Source organism: Chelon labrosus (assembly GCF_963514085.1).
Source record: "Chelon labrosus genome assembly, chromosome: 7".
Classification (NCBI taxonomy): domain Eukaryota; kingdom Metazoa; phylum Chordata; class Actinopteri; order Mugiliformes; family Mugilidae; genus Chelon; species Chelon labrosus.
In genome coordinates, this window is record NC_140343.1 from 25783584 (window position 1) to 25808051 (window position 24468).

At 40.9% G+C, this 24468-nt stretch overlaps 1 protein-coding gene across 1 annotated transcript; it reads left to right on the top strand.

Annotated features, from left to right (window-relative positions):
- Nucleotides 1-14009: 14009 nt before the first annotated feature.
- Nucleotides 14010-22485, top strand: artn (artemin; the record flags this gene model as incomplete). The annotated part of the gene is given in 4 exon segments (XM_084548070.1): nt 14010-14044; nt 14046-14115; nt 16408-16582; nt 21073-22485. Coding segments are annotated over 4 exon segments (690 nt in total). The 3' UTR covers nt 21483-22485.
- Nucleotides 22486-24468: the final 1983 nt, after the last annotated feature.

Below are 24468 nucleotides of genomic sequence, written 5' to 3' on the forward strand. Positions count from 1 at the left end.
TCTGAAACACTGTCCAATCTCTACTGTTGCTACTATTGCAGTCAGGAGGCCTCCACACATTCAGTCAAATGAATGTTGACTTGAATGAAATCAAAGCTAAGCTGGTCTCAACTCAAAGTCCAATTATGATTTCACGACTTTCAAGCTCATCACCATGTCTGTATACGCAGTTGGTTTCTTGAAATGTTTTCTTGGATCTCTTGACTCATAATTTGCTGGATGGGTGAAAATCACTACGCGGTAGTCAGGAAACAGCCAACCAGCCAAGCTAATTAAACCTATTACTTACGCTTTAACTTATTTTACTGATGGTATTGTTGCTGTCTTCTGTAATTTGGGATCATTAGAAGCATTTCAAGAGCTAAACTAAACACTGACCTCCAAATAAAGGGGTTTAGTTGATTTGGATTCCCTGATCAAGCTGAGTTCACTCTTAACAGAAAGTTGGACGATGGTATGTAGTTCAGTAAGTCAGAATCACCTAAAGTGGACCGTTCCTTTATTGACAACCACGTACAAAGGTTGTGTTTATTGAAGCCATCCTCAAATGGAGTTTTGGACGTCTGAACAGGTGGTCAGTGTTTTCCTTATGGCTGCTCAGGGTGGCGGGTTAGGCTGGCTGAGAATGAGCCTCCCTGCTGGGGAGACTAGACCTGTGGAGGACGGACATGGAACTGCCTGAACAGCTCAGGAATGGTTTCTTGGACAGCAGAACTGACTTGAGACTCTAGGCTCGTGTGCTTTAAGTCAGCCACGCCTGACCTCTTCTGTCAGCTACCGGGCGACGCTTTGGCTCAGTTTTGCGAAATATATCACATCGCATAAGACGTGTATTCAACATGTACTGTCACTTCTTTGAAAGCAGTGAAGCACTGCTTTCCATTTATTTTACTTAAGAATATTGATAAAGATGACCTCAGTCAGATAATCTTGAACTGAAAAGTATTTAAAGTAGTTTTTAGAAACTGATTTGATTGATTCAAATTTGAATTTTACAAGATTATTCATCCTTTGTGTTGCTTAAATAGTTGGCAAAACTACAACTGCTGTAATGAAATCACTGTTCAAATGAAAGAAAATAATAATAGCAGGAGTTTTACAAGTGTCAGCACAACTGAACATACATTCATTCATCAATTCATTCATTCATTTTCTGTAACCGCTTGTCCTCTGGAGGGTCGCTGGAAGGGGGTCTTTCCCAGCTATTTACAACTATTTTAAAAATAGTCCATACTGTGTAGTCATTCATTGCTTTACCAAAACCAAAAAGATATATTGTATGAACATTGTGTCTACAGTTGGCAGACACGAGCTGTACTTGATTCTGATGGAAAGTGAGCATGGCACACAGGTACAACATATCTACAACTATCTTAGTCAGCAAGACAGAGCTCGATTTTCATTGTGACTTTTATTGACATATCATTAAAAAATAGTTATTACCTGAGCAGAGAAGTCACAGAAATGGCTAAAAGTAGCGGACTAACAGTTTAGGTGTTGACCGGCGTCCATGAGGTGGTACTCGGAGCATATTAAACAAGGCGTTTGGAGGAGGGGTTTACCAGCCAGAAACTGCATGGCTAAAGAGTTGAGGGAAAACATCAGAAACCTGGATAATGTTACTCGTGTATTGCCTGCAGGGAGCAGACTAACCAGGGCTCTGATGTTCTGAATATGATCAAAAACAGCACAGAAAATGTGATGCATGTAAACATACTTATACGATTCTTCTTTGTCACTCTGCTGAATATAACTCTTACATAGTTTTTGGCCCTGTCCATGGAAAATTGAATGTATTCTTCTAACTTGTGAATAAAAAACACAATGTTTAGACTGTGAAAGTAACTCCACTGTGGCAGAAAGCCAAAGTTTGGAGGTTTCCAGCGTTTTTTTCTTTGTGGCTGTGGTTCACATGTATCTCTGCCTTACTTACCAGTATCAGGAGCATCTCCCTGATGCAGCTCAGTGAGCAGTTTAGTCATGAATAAATGTGTGGTTTAAGAGGTGGATCCCAGGTCACTCCTCAGTGCCCCTCTGAGCTGCTGTCTCCTGCCCCGCCGCCCCTGACCGACCTCCGCCACCCTGCCCATACCCTATCAGACAACCCTTTCAAAACTGAGGGGGGACCATTGTTGGCAGAGGGTGGCGGGGTCAGGCTCCAGCGGCGATCAGGCAGCCGCCGCTGCCCGTAGAAGGAGCTGCAACCTTCAGAGGGTTTTTAATCTTGTGTTTTTGGCTCGGGGGCTTGGAGATGCTGTGTGGAGGAGAGGGAGCGCTGGGGTTGGAGGGGGTGTTCCTGACTGGAGAGCTACAATCAGGAGAAGGGTTTAAAAGGGCTGGAGTAGAGTTTTACTTGAGTCCCAGCCAATCTTGATAAGTCACAAAGGATTAAGGGTTGCACACCAGCACTTGCTTGCGGGAAATGTGTTCCTGAAACGTGTCCACTGCTCTCTGTGTGTTCTCTGCGTGTGTTTGCTGTCATAGAGGTTTATCATTTAAAAGAACGATTGCAGCATTTCGGCTGACTTCAGAAGTAAATGTACTGTGTTCAGATGTGATCGCACACTGGTTTTTGTTTTGTTTGTTTTTTTTTTTTTTACCTGGGTCTTTTTTCTCTAAAAGCACCGATTGAACTGTTCCATCCATCTGTTCAGCCGCCCCAGATCTGACTTGGCTTTGTGGTGCTAAGCTGTAAAACGAACGAATGCTATTGACTGAAATAACATTGTTTTTTACACTCAATTAGCTCTGATTATTTTGTTATGTCCCAGCAAACTACTATTTTCCACTCCAGCGCTCACTTTAAATGTCTCCACAAGGTAGTGCACTGTCCAGTCATTTTAATAGGCAGCAATCGATCTTAGATCACGTCCAAAACAGAAAGGCATACATCACTGGGTCTAAAAAGTAGCACTGTTGTTCTTTATTCTGGTCAATTTATGTCTTTGTTCTGCCGTACAAGGGCAGTTTAAGCACGTTAAAAAACAAGAGAAAGTAAGATTTCTTTTATTTTCTATTGTAAAAAGTGAACCATAAAGATGTAGAGAAGCTCCACAGAGCTTTTATTAATTTATCCATTCATTAGAGTATATCTGCACATTGCAGAAATATAACTTGTTGTTTGATAACACAACTAGGGGTTTCGCTCCTACTGCCATTCCCATATATGTTTTTAAGTTACGATTTCCTAAATTCCATAGCTTGAATTATGATTTATTTGATTTGAACAAAAACAAGGCCTGTCTGGTCTATTATTTCTTAAGATTTTGCGTACTAGCTGTAAAGAAAAGTCTTGGTTCACATTGTAGAGGCAATGCTTTGAGCTGCAGGCACCTGAGCTCAGACTCACGGCACCAGGCCATTGATGTGAGCAGGCATTTGGGGGGGGGGGGGGGGGGGGTTCCAGGGGGATGCTGGCTTGTGCTATGCTGTAAAACATTGCTTTAGGAAACAATATGGGAAGTGGACTTAGCTCTAGAATGGTAGAACTGTGGGAGACGCTTTTTACGTAAGGGCTATATTGAGAGACCTGTAGGAATCCCGGTGCCTTCGGTTTTCCGGGGTCAGAAAAATGCCGCCTCCATAAAGGGTAAGTGCTATGTGAAATGAGGCCACGGCGGCCTTGCAGACATCCCCATCTAAGAGGAGCATGAGTAGGAGAAGACCATTCAACTTGCATCACAATACCTCCCAGATCTCCCGCCTTTTTTTTAAGGGTCCTGACAGAGCACCGTAGCAGCGAGCACATGGCATGTGGAACGTTGGAGGGCAGAGAGCAGCAAACGCAGAGCAATAGATCCCTTGGCATCAAGCTTTAACGCACCCAAGGCACCAGCACCAATGTTACTAGCTGCCTGTTCTCTGCGGTCGGCCTTTTCTGCCAAATGTCCCTTAAATGTTGGCAGAGGCGCAGTGTGGTTAGTTTCCTCCCTGACATTGTAAGCTTACGCTGCATTACATAGGAGCAATTGTTGTAATTGGTGCAAATGTAAAAGCACCCACAGTGGTCACACTCTGTTATGCAATGCTAAATACAGTCAGCTGCATTCAATTTCCATTATGCACCAGATTTTTAAAGTCACACAAACTTTGTTTTGTTAAAAACTAAATCAAAAAGTTCCATCACATGTGCACGAGCTCTCACTCCACATGCGCTCCGTCGCCCTGTTGGAGACGTTAAGTAAACCATGCAGCCAGTGTAGAATTGATTGTGATGCCACAGTTAGGGGATCATGTGATGGAGGAGACAAATGCGCGCTCACGCTCACGCTCGTCGTCATTCAGCCCCACACCTGTCCTGCAGCGGGACGCACAGACAGCGCGGCACCCTCTCTGACAGCAGCAGGCAGCTCGGGTCCCGCAGGATCACTGGCTCTGCGGCCAGTGCTGTCTCTCTCTCTCTCTCTCGCTCTCTCTCTCTCTCTCTCTCTCTCTGACAGCGTCTCCAGCCATGAGGACCGCTGCAACCGGGACTGCGCCACTATGCCACAGGATATAACCGAGGATCCGAGGGAGGGCTCCGCAGAGAACAGCCAAGCACGTGTGGATAATAATAATAATAATAATTACGGCACGGGGACGCCAACAGTTTGCTTTGTACACTCACGTCCATGATCGGGAGGGCGAGCAAACTCTGCAAAGGTAAGACCACTGATGACTGCTGTTTGCTGCTCCAACGCTGTCAGAGACTCACCGATCTGAGTCTCAGTCTCCAAGTTCTCGACCCCAAAGTAAAAATCTAACAGCTTCCAAAGTGTCTAGCTGGCATATGGTACAGAGGAGAATGTTAAAAGGTGTGCATGCTACTGTACAGGTAATACTCCAATACACAGGTATATAACCAAACGGAGTCATTTACATGTCTGTGTATTAGATGGTTGTATTTACCTACATCACATTTGAAAGAAACCAATGAGCGGTGTCTAACTATTCTCTAGTCCTCACCTTATTTAATTAAGAAATATCTTGTAGCCTGCCATCAACACAGAAAGTTGTAGATTTATTTTATATTATTGTGTTTCACACTGCACTTGTGTTTAAGGATAAAGAGATGCCCCTGTAATGTTATTGTACTGGAGACATACAGCTGTGTTGTAGCTTCATTACAAAGTGATATTCCTACTTTTAATTTTGAATTAAATCTCTTTGAATTCTTTCTCTTTTAGACAATGAACTTTTTGTTTTTGCACTTTTTATTATTATTTTCATAATGACCACTTTCACCGATTCTCGCAAAATGGAACTTGATCATCACTTTGGGAAAACATCACAGGCAATAATTTGTCAGGCTGAGTTTCAGCTTAGCACTGACTTACTTTCCTGTCCAAGTGTCTATTTTAGGTGCATCTCTGTAATGTGTTAAGGCAGTATTTAACAGCTCTCCGTGTCGCTTGCTGCACCGTGAATCTGTTTGCCAAGGATATTACACGTGGGAAGAATTTATGACTTCAGATTCTTTCACTTGAGAGTTTTTTATTTAGACAGGAGCACATGAAGCAGGTTACATAAGGGACAAGCAGTCCAGACTATGGCTGAAGTTTAGAATATATGTTTAGCATTAACAAATTAATTTGTTCTCAGTTTACTCTTTTATTTCGCAGCATATACTCTATGTATACACAGCTGCTTTCTGCAAGAAGTCTTTGATAAAACCCATTTCACATTAGCTGCCTTTCACCAAACATCAGTGTCGAGAATAGCCGGTGGAGAAAGTGGAGCACTGAGCACCTTTGAGGAGTCAGGTAATCTAAAGAGTTGGTCGAGACCAAAAACAGCTTTGAGAAAGCCTGCTAATAAGGATCAGGTTGATAATACTGGAGCCATACGTTCATAAGCCAGTGATGATGCATGTGTCATCTTGGTTTACACTGATCATGCATAACATTATGACCACCTTCCTAATATTGTGTAGGTCTCCCTTGTGCCTCCAAAACAGTTCTGAGTCATTAGAGATTTGGGTCCTGTGGGTTGAGGGGAGGGGCCTCTGTAGATCAGGCTTGTTCCAGTGCATCCCACAGATACTTGATCAGTTTGGGATCTAGGATTTTTTATTTATTTTTTATTTTTTTGAGTTGTTCCTAAAGCTTTCTTGTGTGTGTGTCTGTGTCAGGCTGCATCCTGCTGGGGATGGCTGCTGCCATCAAGGAGTGTCATTGCTATGGGGTGGGGGTGCCTAGTCTGTTCTGATCTAGGCGTACATGTCTAAGTAACATCCACGGTCCAAAGGTTTCCCAGCAGAACATTGTATAGTCACAAGACGGTCAGTGTTATTCACTTTTCCTGTCAGTGGTTTTAATGTTCTGGCTGTTTGGTGTATATTGTAGTTTTGAAGAGTTTGAAGTTCTGCGACAACTTCACTTGCAAAACATACTGAAATGCAGATGGAGAAGACGGTTACAACGTGAACAAACAACTTCACCAAATTTGCATACATTCATCCTCAGGGTGTTTAATCCTTGTAAACTGAGTTAACGTTACCATCGATCTGATATTTATTTATAAGTAAACTGGGAGTGAGTGACTTTATGCCAGCTTCTGCCTGCTACAGTACCCACAGACAGCTTGCTTTGCTAAACCAGTGAGCTGTCTTACCTAGTCATGCTACAGCTACAGAATGATATGGAAATAGTTCATCTTAAAAATGCTGAGATTTTCCAAGTAGCATCCAAAGAACCTTTAAAATTAACCACAGGAAAGTCACTGTTTTCATCCTAATTAAAAAAATTTAAAAAATCTGTTTACAATACCTAATTTTAAGGCCATTGGTCAATTTATACAATTTAAGATGTTAAACCAGTTCTCCTGTGTCTTCTAATGATTTAACTAATACAGGAAGGTAATGCTAGTAGCCATTATAGTATTAAAATTTAATACTTGTATTGTGAAAATAACAGCGGTGAGACCCCTGTCAACAAACCGAGCAGTGATCGTAAGGTGGCATTATGAGTTATGAGCCTGACTACTGTCAGAATAGCAGCATCCTGCTCTGTCGCAACATGTGCTAATGATCAGCAAAGTTTGGTAGGCATAGAAACATGTAAGTCAGAGCTGCTGTGGTGTCCATTAAGGGCTCATCGATATAGCAGCATAAGGTTCAAACGGTCTACAGCAATTTACTGCATGCATCGGGCTGCTTTGAGAGTGAGCTCTAAACCAGTCAGATGGGGTCAAAGGTGAGGTGAAGATAAATGTTAAATGATACAGTCACACAGAACCATTCACTCACACACATTTATACACGGTGCCAAGCAGTGGGGGTCTCAGTGTCTCTTCAAAGACACTTTGGCATGTGGCATGTTCTGGGAATCCAACCACCAACCCTCCAGTCTGAGGACAACCCCTCAAACTGCACAAGTGATTCACAAAGTCAAGTTAATAGCGGTCTCCCTGGAGCCAGATAGCCGCACTCTCTGTCATGAAGTGGTGCCAGTGACACTATCAGCTTCACCCACGTTTAGCTCCACAAGCTGTGATGCGACAGGTGACTGCTTTGTATTTTGCATGGACAGTACATTTCCGTTTGGAAGAAGAACAGGCATCCTGCATAGGAAGGTGATGTAATGTATGATTTGGTTCATGTTTCATTCCCTTTGACATTATTTTTGCACATGTTTTTGTACGTTTTTTCTCTAACTAAGGTGTTAAAACTGTAATTTACGTATTGAACTTCTATATTGAAGTAGAATGATTCCTGCCATCTGTTCTGCTTCCACGGTGTCTGAATTTCAGCAAGTTGCTCACTCACTGGAAATGATGATGCTCTCTTGAAGTCATGATATCTGCTGGTGACATGTGTGGTAGCAAATGAACCCAGGACATGTCTTCTGTCAGACAACAGTGTATATGGCATAGTGTAAACCAATAACCAATGAGGATGAAAGGTGTCCAGTGTTTTAAACTTAACTTATCTTGATTGTCTTGAGTACACCATTCACTCATTAGGGTGAAAGATAACAGTCCTTCTATTATACTGTGACCAGATGAAGGTTATCAGGTTTTCAGTTATACTATCTGTGCACTAGGTTTGTATTTGTTCAATATACCTGTGATTTAGGCTTCAAAAATCCACCTGTGCTGACTGTGGCAGGAAAAAGGAGTCTTATTAGGGTCCTTATAGGTGGTTCAACCTAACTGGCAAAAAAGACACATCACCGACTAGCGCTTGGGCTGTTTGTTGTTACAGAGCGAGCCAGACTGACAAGCGCCCAAGAATAAATGGCTCACACTGGCGTAGGCTATGCCGTCTGTATGTCCCGCAGAGGTATAAACCACACTTTATTCTTGGAATTATTAAAGGCCATTTGATGGAAACTCAAGCTACATCTCTTTTAAATACAAAACACATCATTATATATGATGTATATGTTTATGTCACCTCTTGTTCTGAGACCTCATTCTGACTTCATCCTGACACCCTGAGCTTTCCGGTGAGCTTACATCCATCTTTTTTTCAGTCTATTTGACTTCTTTCTGGTATGCTTGTCTTTATTTCATATTTTAAATAGTCTAAATGATTGTGAACACTGTCTATGCTGAAGACATGAAGACACTTTTTTGCATGTATTGTAAAAAGCATAATGTACCTGCTTCTGTATACGGCTTGAATTATAATTGTAAAAGATTTTACAAATTTAAGTAGCAGTATCCTATCTTGAGTCAGGAATAGATGCTATTATTTATCTGCACGCTTGCATTCTGTGTTGGTCTGTTGGCGCTGCTCTGTATGAGTCTGTGTGTATTAGTTCAGCTCTTATAAATGTGAAAGCAGGTAGCCATGTATGTGATCCTGTTGTTACTTTTCGTTTGCTTAGTTATGCGGAAGCTAAAACATATCCTTGGAAAAAGTGAGTTAGTACAGTCCTATTAACACAGAGTTGTGGGACTGATTTCCGAAGGCATTTTTCTAAACAGAGATAACTTCTCCCAGACTGCCTGAATCACTGACGTCTTCATCACTGGCTCATGTGGCAGGACTCGGTCAAACTTACAGTGTCAGTATCAGAATAGAGTCCCACGATTTTTTTTTGTTTTGTTTTGTTTTTTTTGCTGCTATATGACAGACTAACATTTTCTGTCCATGTTCCCAAACCAGCCTGTGATCCTTGAATCCTCTTGTGACTTTAACGCTTTACGACTTGTTGAGTTTAACGAGTGAAGTTGGAGGAAATAACAAGTTCCTTCCAGATGCTTGGTGGTGAAAATCATCACGTTCACCATCTGCTCTCCAGTTGCGCTGGCAAAGCCCAACGACCCGCACTTCATTTATAAAAGCTCGATTGATTTAAAAATGTCTTCTGGACATTTATCAAAATGTTAGGTTTAATTGTTGCTGTAGCTTTCTAGTGGACCTTAATCAATATTTATCTTTTTGGATTCCATGTGAGCTTGATGGGTGGCCTTAGCAAAGCACTAAATAATCTATTGTGCATAAGCAACCAACCTTGACCAACCTAAATATCTGCTTCAAACTATTGTATTTATATCAGATCATATCTATGTACAGTATGTCAGTTAAAAGTGTTATAAACCCTCAAAAACAATGTGTGTTCTAATAGCCTCATGCTACCGAATCCCACTGCCTCCCAAATCTATATGCCTTGGTGCTCTTGGTCGTAAAACCCATTTGTTGCTGGGATTTATTTACCACTTAGTCCAGAGCAAGTTGCTTTGACTTTGTTGAGATCATGATGTCCAGATGATAAAAGTCTTTCGTGTTGAATTAAATTATGACTGAAAGTCGATGAGGAAATCTTAAAATGGATATTTAGTTAAAAAAAAAAAAGCATTTATTTCCTTTTGTGATATACAGTATAATGAACAGCTCAGTCTCAAGAGCCCACCATTTCTACTGTTAAGCATTTTTAGTAATTGCTTCCATTTTCCAAAGGTCATCACATAACAGGCCTCCGCACTGTGCTGCAATACAAGAATAACATGACTTTAACCTACACCATACCTGCCTCGTGCGTCTCATTTGGGCGACCTGTCCTGAACTAGCCTTGTGCAGACTTTATGTTTGCGCGTCTTTGCTGGCCATCGGCTGCACACACACAGCCAATGTTGTGTAATCTGATCCAGATCCTGCACCCTGCTCCCCAGCTCCCCAACCACATCTGCTTTACTGAGGGAAGTAGAGAGAGCTTGAGCTATTTGAGAAACACTGTCTTGTTTTGCAGTATTTCTAATTAATGGGCATAATACAATGAGGCATAACATTATACCCACCTTCGTAATATTGTGTAGGTCTCCCTTGTGCCTCCAAAACAGTTCTGACTCATCAGAGAATGGACATGGTCCTTCTGAGGGTGTCCTGTGGTGTCTGGCAACAGAATGTTGTTAGTGGGGACCTTTGGGTCTTATAGGTTGAGGGGAGGGGCCTCTGTGGATCATCCCACAGATACTTGATCAGTTTTTGTGTGTGTCTCTGTGTCAGGCTGCATCCTGCTGGGGATGGCTGCTGCCATCAAGGAGTGTCATTGCTATGGGGTGGGGGTGTCTGGTCTGGTCTAGGTGGGTGCTACATGTCTAAGTCACATCCACATGAATGCCAGGTCCAAAAGTTTCCCATCAGAACATTTTGATCAAGATAATCAATGTTATTTACTTTCCTGTTCCTGTTGGTGGTTATAATGTTGTGGCTGATCAGTGTATTTGTTTGAATCATGTTTCCACTAACAGCACAGAAACAAGCAATTATTTCTTATTTTGCCAAGCCATGGAGTGGAATTTGATCCCAGATAGTAGATGAATACTTGGCTCATTTTTAATTACGTTAATGTTAATTATTGTTAAGAAAACTTTCGTTCAAGTGCCCCCCTTCACACTTTATCCTCCATTACAAAACTGGTCTGCTCTTTAAGGTAAGAGCTGTCACCAGCTGTGTAAGCATTGCTTTCTGACCCTGTGCACCCTGCAGCATTGAGTTGTTGAGCTGGTGTGCCGTCTGGGGACTAAAGGTGGATTTTGTGGTCCCGTTCCATCATATTAAAGCAAAGAACTACACGGTCTTAGTTTCATTTTATTGTATTACTTAGGTGTCTCAGTTTTTCTGTGGATGTTGAGTGAACTGAATTTTTATTACCATGAATGAAAGTCTATAGAGAATTGTCCCTGAGGCCAAACTACTTTTTTGTTAACACATCAGTTCATGATGCTTCATGGTGTATGGCGATTTGAGTCCATTCCTGGCATGGTGTGTTTTCTTAGCATACAGAAATATTCCCTCCTAGAACTAATAGGAATACCATTCTGTGCAGTGGTAACTTTTTTTCTGTAAACAACGTTGTTGGCATGAATTGCACAAGATGTTCTGCTCCATGTTGACATGATTGTATCACATACTTTCAGCAGATTTGCAGACTAAATGAAAATCTCCCCTTTTCACTACATCCTTAAGGTCTGTTGGATCCAGAGCTAGTTACTGGGGTGGACATCCCATGGAATGTATTTATTTTCTGACATACTTCAACAATCAGATATTTGGTCCTCTTTGCAACAGTGCCTGCAGATAAAGATGATTTACTTCAATGGAAATAAGGTTTATCTGGTGGATTTGCTAGCGCGCTTAGGATCATTTTCCTGCTTGAATGTCCACTTTCAGTTCAACTTCAGCTGATGAACAGATGGCCTTGCCAGATTATCTCTAAGCACCCTTTGATATGATGCAGATTTTACAGTTGGATCAATGACTGGCAGAACCGCTCTCTCTCTCTTTGATTTGTCAGTCCAGAGCCTGTGGTTTCAAAAGGTCCAGTCTTTCCCAACGTGTTCACTGACAAACTGTAGTTTTGCACTATTGCTCTTCTTGGACCGCAAAAAGGCCTGTCCCTGACACGCTTCCTCTTCAGGTCAAAGTTAGACAGTGTCCGTCTTAGGGGTTGAACGACCTCCGGTTTTATAAAGTTGACTAATATATGCAGTGAAAGTCAACTTCGACTAGTCTATGACGTCACACATAAAACACAGCAGGGGGTAATGCTTTGCAACAATGAAATCTATATTCTTGACCTGAATACCATCTCACACAAAAGGAGCTACGGAGGCAATGAAATGAAATGAAGTTGATGTGCAGCCTCCTTCTCTCTGTTATCGCAGGTGAAGTTGTTAATTGACTGTCGTTGAGAGGATTTGGACCGTTCCCCTGCTAGTGTCAGCGGATGCCTTTTCAGATGAGTGTGCGTTACAGTAGAACATTTGCTGTATTCAGGACTGACTTACATATTCTGCATGTAACGGTAGAATGGGCTGCATCTTTAGTGACGTATTTACACACTCTTGATGGACCGCTGCTAATTTGCTGAAATGACCCACTGGGAGGCGTCCGTGTTGTTATTGTCACGTGATCGGCGACTCGTTGACATGGCGCAGCAGTAAAGTCGACGAGTCAACTATTCAGTACAACCCCTAGTCCGTTTAAATGTAGTTCTTGTGTATGTTTGAATATGTCACCCTTAAGGCTCATTTATGCCTCTGCAGGACATAGACACCGTAACATATGCATGTAGGCTACATATCTCCAAACTTCCTCGGTTAACCTTTCCTCAGTGTGTTCCATCTGTATTGATCCAAAACAATTGCAGAGATGGAGAAGCAGCTGAAAATAGTAAAGTGGAAACACGCTACTACCAAGCTGACCAATCACAGCTCTTGTGGTCTGCATCGTCGCAGCGCATAGTTACATTTGTGGGGAGGAGCATGTCAGGCTATGCCGTTAGGGTGTGGATATGATCTGCGTATGGTCTGTGCTGGCGCCGTAGCTACGCCGTCAAATTGACGCAGAAGCCTAAACCTCCTATTATCCATAAGCACCGGATCAAACGGGATTAAGTGTTTGATTGTTCAGACACAGTATGTTGAAAAAGACATTTTCATGGGATATATTTTAGAAGACTGTTACACAATGTGTAGAATTCAGTGACCTATAAGACCAGCAGTAGTGTAGTTACTTTAAGGTGATAGTTTTGATGAATAAGTAAGTAATCCTACTCCAAATGTTCATCATGATGAAATAAACTTTATTAATAAAGCACTTTTTAAAGCAAAGTTACCAACTTTAGTTCAACTTTACATGGTTGAAGAACATTTTGAGACTTAAAAAGAAAACTACTTATACTACAGACAAAATAAAGAAGATCTATTGGAAATAAAACTGTTTGCTGGAATAAAAAAAAAAAAGAGTTTTTTTTTCATTCATTGATCACCAATAAACCTAAACAGCATGTCTTTGGACAGTGAGAGGAAGCCGGAGTACCCGGAGAGAACCCATGCAGATGCAGGGAGAATATGCAAACTCCACTCAGAAAGGCCCCAGGATTCGAACCCAGAACCTTCTTGCTGTGAGGCATCAGTGCTAACCACCATGTCACTGTGCCGCTCACATTTTTTTTCAACATGTTTTAAAAAGGTGATTTAAAATCACCAATTCACAGTGGTTAGCTTCACATTTACTGGACTGGAGCTCGAGAGCTGACCTTGACTGAGGATCTGAGACCGCTCCCTGGCTCACATGGGGGTTCACAATTACACATCCCATACAGTATCATTACATCTCCAGAAAACAGAATTACTTTAGCTTGGTCCCTGCTGACTGATTTCATAAAGTCAGCACACTACAATATATTTAGCGCAGCAGGAGAAAAAAAAAAAACAATGAGACACTAATTTTATTTTTTCTTTTACATTCTTTGGAATGGATTGTAGGAGTTGTGAGGAGTGAGCTGGTCAGGTGTGATGTTTTCTCAGCATTTACTTCCTTCTGTTCATCAGACGAGGCCGTTAATTTACATTCCCCCTAAAAGTACGTCTCTCCCGATGGCATTTATACAAAACAAGTAAGGTGTGTCCTTCTGCCAGAGTGAACAAAAATTTCTCCCTAAGAGCATGAATCACCAGTGAATCCTTTCATCAACAAAAAGCAAGTGTGCCATGTCATTAAAATGAGTCTGAATTTGTCCCGCCCTGTAGGAAAATTCATCTAGACATTTGAAAAGAACAGTTAATTAGATCACTGAATGATGAATTTCTTAAACATTGTTATTTTCTTTTTCCTTTCCAGATGGAAAAACTTGGTGGAGGCAAGAGACGACGACTACCCAGCATCACCTGAGGAGCTGGAAGGTGAGCATGTTCTTATAAGTTTTGGGGCGTTTTTCACAGCACAGCATCGAGTGTCGGCAGACCAGAGTGGTCAGTGAAGGTTCACTGTTCCGTAACCTTTCTATTCCAGTACAGTTTAAGGTCTTGGGTTACCTAACCTCCAACCTCTTTAACAAAAGAAAAGTGTATCTGTCTATTCTGAGTAAAAGGTGATTGTTAAATGCAGATCTGACTCAAACTCCAGTCTCCAAGTCTTTTGTAACTCAGCTGCATTTCAGTGCAAAAGTCTGTCTTTCTGGGATTAGTAAAGACACGGTGTTTAATGAGACATCTTAAATAAACAGCAAGTTCTTCAAGATGCTTCAAGAACTTGAGTTTTGTGTGGATTTTTTATTTTTATTTTTTATTTCTGGTGCAACTTCACCTTCCAGCAAGGTGCATGGATGGAGAAGAAAGAAATGGTAGAAAAATCAAGACTTCAACAGCACTTGTAGTAAATGGAACAACATTATTAGACTGACATGTTTTGGCTCGTTGCCTTCATCAGGGTCAGTCAAAAATACTTTCAAATACTATGTGCTGGTTTAACAGCAAAAAATGGTCGTACCAGATATGGGCACTGAAATATTTTGAAACGATTTTGTCTTTATGCATTATCTTTATAGGCATTCTCACTTTTTCCCTTGTAACTGAAACATAGCAACGAATGTGAGGTGTAGAATTGTTTGCTGCAGATGTAATTCACCCGTACAAGGCATTCAAAGTTTCAAAAATTGTCGGATGCAGATACCAGTGACATAGCACAATAGTCTGGGCCCCAGCCTCAGTGGGCCCCTTTCCCCTTTCAAAACATCAAATGTCACGCTTGAACAAAATAACTGACTCAGCATGTAAACACATTCATTTGTAAAAGAAACTTCAAAGGGAGGTTTTAGAATATCATGGAACAATATTTCTGTCACCGGGTTTTATAAGTGCATTGTACACTGCGCATAAAACAACGCTGGAAAGTCGTCTTATCGACCACTACGTAGAGAAACAATTACTATAGGATCTGCTGCCAGACTTTTGGCGTATATGTTTCACCGTGAGCAGTTTCCACGACACTGCCCATTTGATCTGGGCTTTAAGTTCCCGCCAGACACAGCAGAGAAACTCATTTTATAAGTGATGTTAAAATATTAACCTTACCTGCGCGGTGGGAACGTGTCACATGTCGGTTAAGTAATTGAAGAGGAGCTGGTGCCGGCGGCAGGGATCCTATAAGGCTGTGGAGACGGCCTGTGTGGACTGAAAGCCAGACACGGTGGTCAACATTTCCACGTCAAGGTGTTGATGGATCAAGACGAATTAGCTTACAAAGAGGCATCTTTCTATTTCCACGCTGAACTAAATACAAGACTGCACAAGTTATTGGATTAATTTTTGAATTTGATTTAGGTATTTATGGTATTTAGCATTTACGGTGTCTCAGTACCCTAAATGAGCCTTATACACATTTCATATCACAAAGAGATCTAATTAGATTATGAATATCTCTGCTGCGTACATTTACGCTACAACAGATTTGTTCAGAAAAAGCTATAAATCCTTATCATAAGTTTAGAATTATACCACCATTATATATCATATCTGCAGTTAGCAAAAGCAAAAACGATGTGAAAAAAATATATTGATGAATTTGTGATGGTCGCTTAGTCTGGCATGATATTTCATAAATGTTAAATAGTATAAACTTCACAGTTAAACCGCAGGTTGGGTGTAGGTCGAACGGTCCAATTACATTTGTGTTTAATGAAGTGAAACTGTTTTAGGTTTTGTTCATTCTTTCAAATGGTCTGTTAGCATTCTTGATGCCTATTACTACTACTACTGTCAGCATGTGGGTGCTTTTGTTCTTTTTCTTTTGGAAGGACATTTAGCAACCCAGGTGCTTCATTTTAGCATTTCACGGAAGCAGCACACTGAGACAGGCTCTCTCTTCAGATGTGAAGCTCCGTGATTTGATGTTTCTTCACGTGGCAGTTTTTTGATTGATGATTCAGTGCTGGCATAAGTCAAGTAATTTTTACACTTTTGACAAAGTTTGAAGTTTTATATAAGTGCTTTTGGTAATTAAAGTGTTGTTGGATACCAGTATTTTTACTTAAGTATCACTGGTTTCTGCAGTGTTTTTTATTTATTTAACTGTCTCCATAAACTTTGACTACAACCACTTCTATCTTTGTGGCTGAAACACCATCATTGATGATAGAAACTGTGCAACCAACCTGCCAGTCGTTTGACCAGAGTTGTCTCTTTTTATATTGTCAGGTGATGCTGTGGGTGGTGGCAACATTGCTGACGCTGGTGGAAGATGTGTTTTCCGAGAAGGTCAACAAAGAGGCTCAGTCAGACCTCCAGCATGTCCTCAGGAGGTCCTCCTGGTCTCCACCAGAGGATTTAGAACGGGATGACAGTGTCCACACATCCTGGCCGAATGCCTTCGGTGAGTATTTCATATTGTCATTAACCCAACGATTTTATTGGACTTGTCAGTTCTGCAGTCTGTGTTGTTGTATACTGTACATCACAGATGCTAGACCTGAACAGCTAAACATATATTATTTTGTACTATAAGACTTCAAACATGGATAAAGTATGTTCAAGGATCCTCAGGTTGCTGTGATCTGATTTTCAGTGGCAGGAGATTGGTGGGAAAGACACTCATTTCTTTATTCAGTGTGATATTACTCAGACAATTTCTGTGTACTGTAGACACTGAAAACAAAACTCAAAAATAGTTGTGAGGTGTGTGCCAAATAGAGGCTCGTCACTCCTTGAAATTTGCCTTGAGTATGGCCTTGACCAAGTGAAGGACCCCTGTGTACAAAAGGGAAAGATTATATAACATAACATTATTATATAATATAACATATAAAATATTTCATTACAATGTTTTATGTTTATGCAAGTTAAGTACGCTTTGCTATAATACATAGAGCGTGCTAGTATCTGTAAGCAGGGCATTGAATCACAGGCTTTTGCCAGGTGTTTTTTTTTATTTGCCTTGTCTTTTAATTTTGGGTGATTATCAACCACCAGCGGGTGCCTTGACTCTCTGATGTGGTTTCTAGTGCCCTTCTGAGGGTCTTATGTGTCTGCTCCACATAGCTGCCATGATACCTGAGAGGAACTTCCATGTTGTGCGTGGGTGATTATTGGACAGTAGTTTCAAAGTGTTGTGGGGATCATTTATGATCAGGGTTGTTTTGTACGTGTAAGGCTGTGTCTGCTGTTAGCAGTTCTCTCATTTGAGCCCGCAGGCAGTTAACATCTTCAGTCAGTAGGAGGTCCTGGTGCTGTGAGCTCTTCATGCCTTAGACTGTATATAAACATGGACAATGCGTCCCCACTTCCTTGCATTGGCCAAACTGATGCTATTTTGCATTGGATACCGGCGGCGCCATCTTGCGAGTTTGGAGCCAGAGTTGGCGCAGTGCGGTCTGAGAGTGGAATCAGGTGGAGCTGCATTATCAATGACCCACCTACACCTCGTCCAGACTCACTGCCTTTTTCGTTAATACTGCGCTCTGCTCTACCTCCACCAGTTACAAGGAAACGTTGGATTATACATCGCACTTATCCTGTTATTTATTTTTTCCAACTCCCACGGTCCTACTGGACCACTTCACAGAGCGATTGGCATGGGAACTTGTAATGATCATGATGTCACATCCAGTTTCTAGAGCATCAAATAATGAACTGAAACGAAACTATTCTGAAAGATTGACACTTGAATACGCACCAATATTATATTAAGTACCTAAAATGACCGAAGTCATCCTTGAAAAAACAAAATTTGACGAGTATTTTAGTATTTTAGTTTGGCCCAAGTCCACTACCATGGGTGAGGTGCAGTTTATGACCTATACTGCAGCCAGTCACCAGGGGGAGCTCTTACTTGTTTTGGCCTCACATTTGAGGAGCAGTTCCACCGTCCATCTTTATACTGGCTATGCCTTAGACCCGTAGTTAGATGATGACTGGTTCTCGTATTGGGAGTCTGCTGCCATCTGTTCTTAGGTCCACCAGCCACTTTTGGGTTGTGTGATGCCCCTTACTTACATACACATGTATGATCCTCCGCTATTGTGTAATCTCAGCTCTGGGTGGGTTTGTCCTTATGCTGTTATTCTCTTGAGGCTGGCCCCTGGACAGGTCTTTGAAGACGAGTCCCTTTGTGTTTTTGGCCTCTACTTCTCTTGTGGATCTGTGGAGTAGTTCTGTGTTGATATCTGCAAGTACTTCTTCCTGTGAGACTTTGTCAATGGGAGTTAAGTGTGCTAAGTATGGTCACAGTTTTCATTCACAGCTACTGTGAGTGAATGCAGCTCTTATGACAAGTGGGGAGGGCTATTCTCTGCTCTTCTGCATCAGAATCAGCTCAGTATCTCCAAACTGTTCGGTAGTGTTCATGAACACTACTGGTCCTCTCCAGCTCCAGCTATGATAATTGTTCCTTCTGTCTATGTTATTTGTTGGCTACCTATCATGAACTGGGTTGCTCAGTCAGAATGTGATGTGGAACTGTCTAATACTGTCAATAAAAACAGCAATTGAGAAAAGAAAACACAAAATTTAGATTTTTTAGTGTTTTAATTATTAGAAAAAAAATACGAAAATGTTACACTTACACAGTTTTTTTGTAAAGTTACACGTGATTGTCAGAATGTTTCCTCAGTCGGTTGTAACATGAAATCGTTGTATAATTACATGAAATAATGCAAACCTATGTGGCATGTTTCAACACAGCTCAATATGTACCTGGACAGGGTTTGACGGAGAAAGACTAGTGCTCTTTGCCCGGGGGAATATTTACTGTTCCTTTTTTTTTTTTTTTTTTTTTTTGATGATTACAAGTTTTCTTTTTTGTAAACATTAAGGCATGAGCTGACAAGCACCTACCCTGTAAATGAGCACGCTCCAGTGGTTATAGGATTCCTTAGGGAAAATACTGCGTGAGGGGATTTAGAGGATGTATGAGGGCAAAGCCATCCCCATCTAGGAAGGCAAAGGCAAACAAACACCTGAACCAGGTCCCAGTGGAGTGGTTAAATCTTGTTCGAATTGTTCTTAGCAACTGAAAAAGCCACTTCAGCTTTTGTTGGCTCTCACCCAGCGACGTTGGTATTGACCCCTCACAGTGACAGTAGCTTTCACACTACAAAGACAGTAACCGGAAGAATTTCACTCAATGCCTATGTCTGCTTTTGATTTAATCACACATGTTACCCACTGCTCACCCATAAAACTTCTTTGTAATCCAGTACATAAAATAAAGTGTGAGAAGGTTTTCACCTTTCAAGGATTATAATAGATATCTGGGAAGGTTTTACATTGTGTCTTATCCTACAGCTGCACATCCTGAGAGTAATGAGTACTGAGAGGATAGAAGGGGATGTGTTGACAATGGTCCTAAAGATGACATCATGTTTCTAGCCTGGTTTCATCTAACAGCATGTAACTAACACATATTTGGCATGCTTGCTATCAGCACAAACTTTAGTGGTTTAAATGTGTTATTTTACACTGTGTGATCTCAATGAAAGAACTCGTACCCCTTATCCTTAGTCCTAGCCATTACCATCTCTCTTGCCATGTAATGTCGCAAAAAAAAACTTGAGAAAGCTTTAAGTGCTTGACGTGAGACTCAAAATGTGCCTGAAGTGGCGTGCTTTTATACTTAATTCCATTTTTAAATGTGTGTGTATACAAATCACTGTACACAGTGATTCGGTGAACACTCAGTATGTGTGAGATACTACTATATATTCCAAATGGATTTAATTTAAAATTCGTTTTGTTCATAAATCATGCTATAAACGTATATAGATGAAAGTTAAATATATTATTCTGTTATTTTATTTGACAGGACAAATGTTCATCCTTGGATAGAGATGATCCATCAATGGTTATAAAATCAATATTAATTATTTGTTTAGGCACACTTGGCCCTAAACATTGTGCACACTGTGCATTTAGCCACAATGCTAACCAAATGTGGAACTGACCTTTGTCCTGACGAATAGTTCTCCTGGTCATTTGAGATACTCTTTCGATTGGTTCATTAGCATGGCTACAGTGACTGCATCTTACCGTGTCCAATTAGTGGAGAGTGGTGCAACCTGGCGTCTCCAGGGTTACTGGACTGGTGTGATGATATCGTTGTTATAAATTCAGCCGCTACCACTGTGATTTAAAAAGATCATTATTTTTGCAATAAGGCAGCATTTGACTGACTGTAACCAGGGTGACTCAGGGTGTCCTCTGGACTGTGTTTTCTTCAGACATAAATAGGAAGCAGTTTTAGCACCAGTTTTTCTTTTTCAATGACTTCTACACAAAAAAATGAAAAATAAACTTAGGAGTGCTGTGCTGCTTTGTATAATCGTTGCTTTATTTATTGTGTCATAAATACACAGTGTACAGCCATGTACTAACTAGCAAAGTACAGTTGTATATGCAGAGTTACAGTACACACAGAAATGTGTACATTGAGTTGTGCAGAGTTAAATCAGAGGGATGTGCTCCTGAACCATTGAATGGCACAATGTGTGTTAACACCACCTTATTTGGCTGTATGAAAGGATGGATTAAATGCAGAAATAAAAACTTCCATGTATGGAAAGGCATATACAGGGCAATAAAGTATCTCCTTCTTTTCTTCTGACCTCTTGCAGCACTAGAAGGTGTTACCAAAAAGGACAACAAAAAGTCATCTCAAATAGACAGTTCTGTCTGTTCTTGAATCCACACAACAACTTAATTCAATGGATAAAACATGGGCTTGCTGTCTCCTGCAATGCCATTATTGATATTATCTTAGATAATAAATGAATAATTTTGAAATATTACACATAGGAGCCTTAACATGTGCATGCTGGAGATCAAATAACAGACGGCCCAGGTGTCCCTTGTCTTCCCTTCTTTTTGTAGAAGAGTGGTTACAGATCCAGGAAGAGGAAATCCAGCAGGCCAGATGGAGGCGCTCCCCGCACGACACAAAGTTATCCAGAACATCAAGGAAGAACCGCAAGAAGGTCAAGAACAGCCGTGATTGCCACTTGGAGAAAAAGCAGATGCGAGTGAGGGATCTTGGCCTCGGCTATGACTCAGACGAGATAATCCTCTTCAAGTACTGTGTTGGCACGTGTCACAGTGCTCGAAAGAATTATGACCTGGCCCTCAAGGCTCTGATGGACAATGGGAGCATCTCCAACAAAAAGGTCAGCAGTCAACCCTGTTGTCGGCCTATCCGCTATGAGACAGTGTCCTTCATGGACTCCCAGACTACATGGCAGACAATTAAGTGGCTCTCGGCAGCCAATTGCAGCTGTGTGGGGTGATCACAAAGAATGCGTGTCTATAAACACGGATGTGCTTATGTGACAGAGCAGGACGCTCCAAGATGTGGTCTTAATATGTGGTAACTGTTGTTCTTGTGGTCTCAAGAGCCTGGGATGGAATCCAAAGTGCAGTGGCCAGAGCTTTCACTCCACTAATAGCTCGGCTGTTGTCAAACTACTGACGTCTTGATGTCAGCTAGCATTCTGTGGCAGTGGAAGGTTTGTTTAATTGCCACCACCTATAGCACATCGGAGGAAACTGCTAGTAACAGTCCAGACCGTGGTGGATTAGCCCTTCATTCAGCGCATCGAAGGCTTTCAGGAGATGCAACAGTTTTGAGCAGCTGCGCGGCAGGTCCTCAGCCCCATGCCACAGACGTTCTTCGTACTGTACCTGCTTCAGTACTAGCGCTCCGGCTAGGCTAGCTCACCAAAATCCTTGATGTTTAATTGTTGACTTTGTGTTCTTTCTGAGTGGGAACTGTTGACATTCTGATCAGCTATTTAGCTAGTATGTTATCAGTCCTCAAGTACAGGCCAGCATTCAAAGAGGCTAAATGTATACAAACTTCAGTAGATATGAACGGTAACTTAATTTGTGTTCACATATTGTTAATTTGTGCTAATTAATAAATAGAATGGGGACATTCTATTACTTAATCTTAAAGTGAAAATGCAATGTCTAAAATGAGAATAACACTAAATTAGGCACCACCACTGACTTATCTTTTTGTTACTATGACTACAGCATCCCAAAACAACTGTGCAGCGGCATCAGTTTGACAAGTGTAGCCTTCAGTGGACCAACATATTAACTTGATGGTGCTTGTCATTTTGTAACAAATTCAGTTTGAAGGTACAATTTACAAGTTTGGACACAAATGATCTTTTCGATGAAAGCAGTCAGCAGGTTTAAAACACTTGGTGCTCAACAAATTGAAAATCGTTTACCTTTTATACTGTGTGATGAATTTAACTGAAGCTTAACGTCAGTTAGGTGCAATACTGATGGCCTCAACACACAGCATGTTCTGGCAAAACAACTTAACTTTTTCTTTTCTTCACGTGAGTGTTACATCATTTCAGTGCAACAAAAGCTTCCAAAAGTTGCTGTGAAGTGCAATGAAATTTAATACATATTACAGTCATTAGTGTATTTTCTTATATGCTTTCAAATGGGATTCTTTGAACATCCGTATGTAAGCATGGTTAATTTAAGACTGACATTTTGGGCTGTTCGGGCATTTTGACTACTTGTTATCTAAGCCAAATATATAAGAGCGTGTTCAGGACCCAGAAGTCAATGTAAATATAATTATTAAATCAGACTATTTTCAGTTTGATTATTACTGGCTCCCTGTACATCTACATTGCAGTGTTGTTTAGACGTTCATCTCTTTCTTGCTTGATATTATTTGCCAAAAGCCGGTTATCCAGTCAAACCAGTTGAACCTCCATTATGGAGCCAAAGGTGATTTCAGGATACTTCTCAGTACACATTATCAACTTCAAATCAACCAAAAGATCTGTTTAACCAGTGTAAAGACCAAATACTATGATGCTGCAACATGCTAATGCTAAAACTTAGTATTGAAGTTTTTTTGTTTGTTCGTTTTCTTTCTGTTAATACAGTGGTCTTCATAAGATCAAAATTTGCTTTCACCATGTGATACAACTCTACCTTTCCTTCCAGGGCAGCTCTGTAACATAATATCTGGTAGTCAGTCTTCCTAAATAGTCTAGAGAGATAGAGAAAGAAAAAAATACACGCTGGCATTTTTCATTTAGTAAACCAAAAGGGCATTGTTGATTTTAGTGGATGAAATATGTATATAATGCTTTACAGTAGCTTTTCTAAATCAAGCAGAGTGGATCTCTTCATAACACGCTGTCCTCTAGCCAAACTATGCTAATTGTAAATGCCACAGTAGCTCAACACAGCCTGTTTACATGTCTGTCAACAGTCTATTGTAGGATGCCATCACAAATATAGTCACGCGCCAACCATCATTCACAGTGACAGCTTTTCAACACATGGTCTATTTCTAGGCCAGGTGTGACATGATACCTCTCACAACCAAGCGACCTGTAGTTTAAACAAAACAAGAGTGTAAAATCACTTTCTACGTCATTTCTAATGCTCGTCTTCTTCTCCTGTAGAACAAAATGCTTGTAATATAGTCTCATCCAACTTGAGCTTGTTGAAACTTTTATCATCGTGATTTGAAATGCTGCATAAAATTAAATTGTTCCTTAGTTTAATGCTGTTTTGATTTGAAACAAATAGACTGCCACAAGTTATTTTGAGAGAAAACATATTTAATTTCCCAGCTGATTGGCTGAGCAGTGGAACACATGGGCCGAAATAAATTATTATTATTATTATACTCAAGAGGAACGGCACATCACAGCTCACTGGCTTTCCAAACACCAACATGTGTTAACAATATCCAGAACTGCTCCTTCTCATTCAATGCTCAGTAGGTAGAGCACCTCGTCCACGAACCAGAGGGTTAGTGGTTTGATCACAAATATGTTCAGAATTTGTCAAGCAACAACAATCACAAAATTATATGAATTATAGCAGTAGTGTAGTGTACCATGAACACGAAACACTTCCCGTTCATGGTACACTACTTTGTGCCTTAGCACTAAACGTTGGTTTTGTATGTAAACAGCATACTGCAGTATCACATGGATGCTGTTTATGCACAGTGATTACATTTTATGAGATAATCTTTGCAACAACCTGTGTCAGAGTTTTTGTTGCAGGCTTCGGTCCATTGTTCTGCATTGTAGGTTTATTAGACAAAAGCATATTCTGCTTCCAGCCCCTCCACATTTGACCAATAAAACCTTATGGACCCTAAACATTTGAAAAGATTACAATACAGTATTGCGGATACAAAATGCTTGCACATTTATTGTGTACATGCAAGCACTCTAATACAGGATTCATTCAAGCTTCTAATGTCCGGCTGCATCA